The sequence below is a fragment of the Chenopodium album genome, chromosome 25 (genome assembly GCF_948465745.1).
Source record: "Chenopodium album chromosome 25, dcCheAlbu1.1, whole genome shotgun sequence".
NCBI lineage: Eukaryota > Viridiplantae > Streptophyta > Magnoliopsida > Caryophyllales > Amaranthaceae > Chenopodium > Chenopodium album.
In genome coordinates, this window is record NC_137858.1 from 29188504 (window position 1) to 29196363 (window position 7860).

General features: G+C 36.0%; 1 protein-coding gene across 1 annotated transcript; it reads left to right on the forward strand.

The window, feature by feature from the left end:
* Positions 1–239: 239 nt before the first annotated feature.
* On the forward strand, positions 240–6072 carry LOC145613370 (squalene monooxygenase SE1-like). Its single transcript, XM_081668469.1, has 8 exons — positions 240–655; positions 1305–1416; positions 1632–1806; positions 3920–4088; positions 4210–4428; positions 4556–4831; positions 5168–5446; positions 5568–6072. Exons 1-8 carry the CDS (start codon positions 410–412, stop codon positions 5673–5675), a joined length of 1584 nt encoding a protein of 527 aa, XP_081524595.1. The 5' UTR covers positions 240–409; the 3' UTR covers positions 5676–6072.
* The last annotated feature ends 1788 nt before the right edge of the window (positions 6073–7860 follow it).

Genomic DNA, 7860 nt, shown 5'->3' on the forward strand with positions numbered 1-7860 from the left:
TAGCGAAGTAGGCCAATAAGGCCATACATAGGCGCAACGTACACATTTACGTGATTACGTCCTCTTCCCTCCTTAAGATTTTCAGTTGCATTCCCATTATCTCAATTTTTTATAAAATCAAATTTAAAAAAAAAAAAATTAATCGAAAGATACTCTGGCACTGTGCTGAGCTGTAACCTTTATATAACGATGCCATCTATGATCTGTTCATAAACATTAAAACAAAACAAATACATTCATCAAATTTAATTTTATTCCAAACACGCCTCCAATTTCTGATCACTTGTGATACAAAACTAATAGAAAATTCAAAACTCCGGCCGCCGTATACGGTGGCGAACGACTTTCGAGGAGAAAAAACGAAGTAATTGTAACTTTTTGTTTTTTTTAACTTCGTTAATCTTCGAGAATGTTGTTCGATCAGTACATTGTTGGAGTCGGAGGGGTGATCGCTCTATTGTTGACCGTTGCGTTTGTCTGGAATGTTCGATCGAGTAAGAGGAGAGAGAATAAATGTTCGTCGGAAAATGGTGTTTCCGGCGTAACTACCACCGCTGTTTTCGCTGGTGAATGTAGATCCGATGTGAATAGTTCTGACGTCATTATTGTTGGTGCTGGCGTCGCTGGTGCTGCTCTTGCTCATACCCTTGGAAAGGTCTTATGATTTTTGAATTTCGTTTGTTTTTTTTTTTTTTTTTTGCTCGTTGACCTGTGTTTATAATTTTGTGGAGTTAGTTCTAAATTGATATGCTAATTTAGGGTTTAATTCCTTAATTCAATGGATTATTCATAATACTTAATTATGTAATTTCAAATTTAGTAACAAACTGTTTTTACTATTTCCATTTCTAAAAGTTCTTCCTTTTTGAATTGTTTCTCCAAAAAGATGTTCGAAATATGAAGAATTTTTAGAGTCCATGGAGGGATATACAATTGATTAACAGGATTTCAATCATTTGTTTGCATGCTAACTTGGTTAATTTGTCACCAAAAAAAAAAAAAAAAAAAAGAAGAATTTTTAGAGACGAGGGAGTATACAATTGATTATAAGGATTTCAATGATTTGTTTGCAAGTGTTTTAATTCTATTTGTTGGTTGATTTGTCAAAAGAAAACAAAAAAAAAAAAAAAAAAAAAAAAAAAAAAAATCAAAACAGGTAAAGTTTTTAGAGATGGAGGAAGTATACAATTGATTAGCAGGGTTTCAATTATTTGTTTGCGAGTGTTTTTACTTCATTTGTTGTGATTTGTTGACTATTGAGTATAGAATAATTGCTGAATTAGAAACTTGAAATTTTATTGTAGGACGGTAGGCGAGTTCACGTTATAGAGAGAGACTTGGCAGAGCCTGATCGTATTGTTGGTGAGCTTTTACAGCCCGGAGGATATCTCAAGTTAATTGACTTGGGACTTGTAGGTAAATAACTACTCCTATCAAGTCTACGGATTTATTTTCTTGTTACTTGTTCAATCACGCTATCATTGTGACAATTAATTTGGGACAGGAGGATGTATTTGATATAACAATACATTCTTTTTCCGAATTCTTGGAAACAACTTTGGAACAATATTTAGTAACAATTACCATGGATTAATGTTGTGGGTATTTCCATTTTAATGATGTGATAACAGATTGCGTAGAAAACATTGATGCTCAACGCGTATTTGGGTATGCTCTCTTCAAAGATGGGAAAAATTCTAAACTTTCTTACCCTTTGGAGAAATTTCATCAAGATGTTTCTGGGAGAGGGTTTCATAATGGCCGTTTTTTTCAGAGGATGAGGGAGAAAGCTGCTTCCTTGCCCAAGTATGTTATGTTGTACTTTTCTTTTGGATGATTTCGTTTCTATTTTTTGTTGATACTGTACATTATATCAAACCTGTTTTTGTTTGTCTTTGGTTCAATTTATGATTTTGAGCAATTGTGTCATTGTTATGTTCCACTTGTGTAGTTCTCATCTTATTATCAGATTGGGGTTTTAAACTTGAATTCATTTCTGGGAAAAAATTGAGGTTTTTGAATGACATTTTAAAGCGTTGTCTTAAACAACGTAAAATCCAGGCTTGAAATGTGATTTTTTTCCCTTCCCGTGTGAGATGAAATTTGATTTTCAACAAGCTGTTATGCATGAACTTATCTATTTATTTATTTATTTTAAGTAATAATTGGATACTACTTGGAATACTTGGATTACTCAGTAATATGATCATTATTTTGTCCCAAATTATATATGTAATATTATCTTGTATTGTACATATAAGTCACTATTGTACTATATACATACATAGTGTGATATAAAGTATTTTCCACAATATATCATATGAACTGTTAACTTTGGCTTAATTAAAACCCATTTCACAAAGATATACTCATCTCAGGAAATATGTAAATATTAAAACTACAGAGTACATCACTTAAACAAAATTGATTATGTAACATTGGCGGTGGAACATCAGGGAACAAATGTTCAAAGTCAATAAATGAATATTTATTGAGTGAATTTGGTATATGATTTGCCTTGAATCTGAACTTTGTTTTGGACTACAAATTTTTACTTAAAATAATTTTACGATATCCTCTCCAGAAATTGCTAACTTTAGTTTATGAACTATCCGTACAATTTCTTCATTAATAACATCATAGTATAATGGTTTGTTTTCTATTTACTTCTAGATATTTGTGTGTCTTCTAAAGTCAATCAACATTTAATATTAGTTATCTAGTTCTTAATCAAAGAGTGAGGGATAGCTCAAGTGGTTAGAGCTTCCCTCTCAATCCAGAAGATCTTGAGTAATTGTTAAGAAAAAATGGAAAGAAAACTATCTTATACATTAAAAAATGAATAATAATAATTATTATAACGGAATTTTGCAAAAAACCATCTTTTAAATCTTTTTTTTTTTTGCATATAACCACCTTTTAAAATAAATATTGCAAGAGACCACCTTTAGCCAAATTTATCAATTGTTTTACATTGAATTGGTGATAATTTGCAACAAAATTTTTAAAATTGGTAATCTTTTGCAACATTTTTTTTAAAAGGTGGTTATATGCAAAAAAACAAGATTTAAAAGGTAGGTTTTTTGCAAAAATTCCTAATATTAATAAATGAAAAAGTAAAATGCTTGCATCAATTATTGAACTCTAGTCTCTTGATTACAAAACTCACCTCACTCACCAAGAAGGCAACAGTTGTATGTTATACTCAATTGAAAGTAAAATGTTGCAAGTTTAATTTTATACGTAGTAGTCATTTTGCACTTATTCAAAAATAGGGCTTGAATGAAGTCGTAGGGGTTTGAACCCGCATCTACATCCTTTACAAGCAAGGCTTTAGCCACTGCACCATCTCATTTGATATGAATTAATATATACAAGATTATGTTTTTGAACAATTTATTTTTTAAAAGTGGGTTGTCCTCTCTTGTCCCTTGCTAGTTCTGCCACTGGATATGTATTATCAATTGGTCTCTTAGGAAAAGATATTTACCGTATCTTATCAATTGATTTCTTAGGAAAGAGTGTCCAATATGGAGGCTTACATGTCCAAGTGTCCAACTTAGTCAGTCTGTGACAAATAATCGTGATTTTTGTCCAAATGGGTGGAAATGCCTTACCAATGTCTTAGTGTTGAGAAACAAAAGAGAGTATTCAAGTAACATAGACCTAGTATGGTATATAATTACTCCGTAGTACATATAATTCATTTTTACACTATATTTTAATACAATTTTGAGGATTTTATTTAGAATAATAGAAAAAATATAAATAAATGTAAGATAAAGCAATTAATTTGAAAGTATTACCTGCTAAGATGATGAAGTTTAAATTTTGCCTTTTTCATTGTGTATTTCGGTTTGAGAGCCATTGTGTACAGAATAGATTTTACTTGGGACTCATTGAACTTTCTTCTCTCCAGTGTGCAATTAGAGCAGGGTGCAGTTACCTCCCTTGTTGAAGAAAATGGGATAATTAAGGGTGTGAGGTACAAGACCAAAGCTGGACAGGAGCTATGTGCATATGCACCCCTGACCATTGTGTGTGATGGTTGTTTCTCAAATTTGCGTCGCTCACTGTGCAAACCTAAGGTGATTTTCTGTGAAAAACTATACATATTCTATTTCTCAAATCCTGTTGCTTACTTGCAGTGTATTTATGTATATCTTTCTAAAAGCTTTGACCTAATTCATAAAGCTTTGTTTCTGGCAGATAGACCAGCCTTCATGTTTTGTGGGGCTCGTTCTGGAGAACTGTCAACTTCCTTATGAAAACCATGGACATGTTGTTTTAGGAGATCCATCCCCAATCTTGTTCTATCCGATTAGTAGTACAGAAGTCCGGTGTCTTGTTGATGTACCAGGAGAAAAAGTTCCTTCTGTTGCTAGTGGTGAACTGGCTAAGTATTTGAAGACTGTAGTTGCTCCCCAAGTATGTAGATCCCTAAAAAGCTTTGTTTATTGTAACTTATTTTATTAGTGCTCCTGGGAGTACTTACAGAAGCTGTGTTTTTTACTTGTGCTTTAAAAGCTATTAATTAACTGATCTGCCATTTCAGATACCTCCACAGTTGTATGATGCCTTTTTCACAGCCATTGATAAAGGAAACATTAAATCAATGCCAAATAAAAGCATGCCAGCAGCACCTCTTCCTAAGCCCGGGGCATTACTAATGGGAGATGCATTCAACATGCGCCATCCTTTAACAGGTGGAGGAATGACTGTAGCTCTGGCTGACATTGTACTGTTGCGAGATCTTTTGAGGCCGCTGAAGGACTTGAATGATGCAACTAGTCTCTGCCGATACCTGGAATCCTTCTACACTCTGCGTAAAGTAAGTTATTTTATCTCTTTCGGGTGTTTTAGTGGTTACACCAATTTTGACTGTTCAATAGTTCTTAAATAAAGTTCATTTGATGAATCATACTTTGAAGATTGAAGTTAAGCAAATGCCTAGTTGCATATAAGATATAAGATTTAATTTTCTTGTTTATTAAGGCTGTTATTTAGATACTTGGAGATCTTAGTGCTTTTGAGTGGTTTAGCTATGACATTCATGCACATGAATCCCCCATGTCTCTGCAAGGGTTTGCTGATTTGGCTCACTAGGTTGTGTATATAGATTTATGTAACTTCTAGAACTGACTCAATTATCTTTTGTGATTTGCAGCCAGTGGCATCTACTATCAACACATTAGCAGGTGCTTTGTACAAGGTTTTCCGTGCCTCCCCTGATCAAGCTAGAAAGGAGATGCGCCAAGCGTGCTTTGATTATTTAAGTCTTGGCGGTGTCTTTTCAAATGGACCCATCGCTCTCCTGTCTGGGCTGAATCCTAAGCCATTGAGTTTGGTTCTTCATTTCTTTGCTGTTGCCATATATGGAGTTGGTCGCCTACTACTGCCTTTTCCCTCTCCTAAACGCTTATGGATTGGAGCCAGATTGATTTCTGTATGTCCAACTTCACTTTCGTTCTTTTTGTTTCCTGAAGGAATATTTATGTGTTTCATTGTGTGAATCCGGTTTTAATTATACTTGATGAATGTTCTTGATCTGATTTTCTCTTTTACAGGGTGCATCCGGAATTATATTTCCAATTATTAAGGCAGAAGGGGTGAGAAAAATGTTTTTCCCTGCTATAGTCCCTGCATATTACAGAGTTCCTCCTGTTAATTCATGACCTCTGTAACATCTTCGTCTTCTTGTCGTTGTTGATATCCCTTAAAAAATAAGAGGGGCTCACTGCCAGCGCAACACACTCATATTATTGTCGCTGTATCATCGTCTTCTTTTCATGATCTGAAATTACAGAAATTTGGATTGGAAGGTGCAATTTTGGTCATTTGTCATCTTGATTGTGATGTTCAAATTGTATATATGCCAACATGTATCAATTTTAGGATAGAAAGTGTTCTACTGTTCTTTTCTTTTTGAATATTTTCAGATGATGTTTTTTGGAGAATAAATTGAATTTTACTTAAATTTATCATTGGAGGACATGAAATTTGTTATTTTGATGTCCCTTTGAAGTCTGAACATAAATGCAATGATGATATTGTACTAGATTAAAAATTCAAGCTGCTTTCCAAGGGTGAATACATTAACAGTATGAATATTTTTAAAATTGGATAATGCTACTATATGCATGTAATACTTTTTAAAATTGGTGCCGCCTGACCCCCAAAGAGGGCAGGCTGCATATATGGTTGGGAAGGCGGCATGTATGGCGGTTGGGTTGCGTACTGAGCCTGACCTACACGAGGGCCAGTATGGACGTAGGGTCCGCCTGACTGGCTCCCCTATACTGAGTGAGAATACCTCTTCGAGGTATTCTTCAAGCTATCTGGGTAACTCGACGTGGAAGTCTATTCAGACAGTTGCTGATTTCTCTTTTGCTCAATAAGGAGTCAAGCATCAAAGAAGGTCTTTTTGCTACAATCCGAATGAACATGCCGGATGGCCTTCCTTGTTCCCGTCTCAGGGAAACAGAACTTAAAAAGATCAAACAAAGGCCGAGGCTGCTTCTTTGTTTTTTTGATGTGGAGTGTCCTCTCGGTCTTTGACTGACTTCGCCTTCTCATGGCGAGAAGGCTTTTCTTGCTGACTGGCCTTTGCTGGGACCAGCCGTGTTTTTTGTGACCAGGTCCTTAATTTCACCCTTGAAACTTGCCATGAATTTCATGAGCTCGTCTCGGGTGACTGGATCGGTCCCTCTTGCCGTCTAGGGCTGACTAGATGACTTGCTTCGACATGATTTATCATTGCCTTGTTCCCTTAGATCTTTGAGACGGACACGCCTTGTTATGAGTGATCCATCAAGGGCCACATAGGTTTCGACATCAATGTCTTCACCAGATTCATGGTCCGTTTGGACCTCTGGTTCAGCCGTTGGCTGTTTCTGAATGTCAGTAGGTATAGGTTCTTGTGAAACCATCTTAGAGGTACTCTCTCCACAGACGGCGCCAAATGTTTCGGGATTTTCTCTGTCCCCCGGGAGAGTTACGTCACCAAGACTAAAATCTTAAGCGCCTGTACCTGCAAAACGACGAAGACTCCGGGTGGTCGGTTGGAGTTCCGCCTCCGACAATCAAGTTAAAACCAGTCAAAGAATGTAAAAAAGTGCGTAAAGGGTAAAGTGAGATATTCTCGGATTCCGAGATAAGGTGTTTTCTCTGATGTGAGAGAAAGTAATCGATGAACGTGCCCCAGAAATGTGGGAAATCTCCCTATTTATATGGTCGTTGGAAAATGTGCCATCTCTTAGGTCACTCTAACCTAAATTTGGTGGGCTGCGCTGTTACGGCTTTCTCAAGAATTGGTGTTGGGTTTCAGAAAGTCCGAGTCCCGCGGAATACAAAACCCGACCCCGAGACCCGCTCACAATTAATATAACTAATACATGCATAATTAACAAGACAATTAACAAAGGTTAGAAAGACAATTTTACCCTTGTAACGTGTTTCGCTCCATAGAGAGCTCTTATTTTGAAAGCTACTCGAGTTTCGCAAATGCGAGAACCTCCCACGAAGTCCACCCGCAAACACGACCCTGGCCCCTACCCAGAGCTTAGCCGGGCTAGACCAAAATTAGACTACTAGAGTATTACGAACTTAAAGGTTTTCTCACCTTATGGGAGATGCTTTATTAAGTTCAACTCAAGTGAGAATTCCCAACTCCTCAAGTTGGTATTTATACGCAAAGGCTCCTAAAAACTTCTATCATCTTTCCATGTTGGAGAAATGATAAAGTGAGAAAAATGAGCAGTTAATTTAATTCTAAATTAAGTTAAATTGCAAGATAAATAATCAAACAATACTTGACATACACATGGGAGTGGTTAGGTGAGGACCACATGGTCTCCTTGA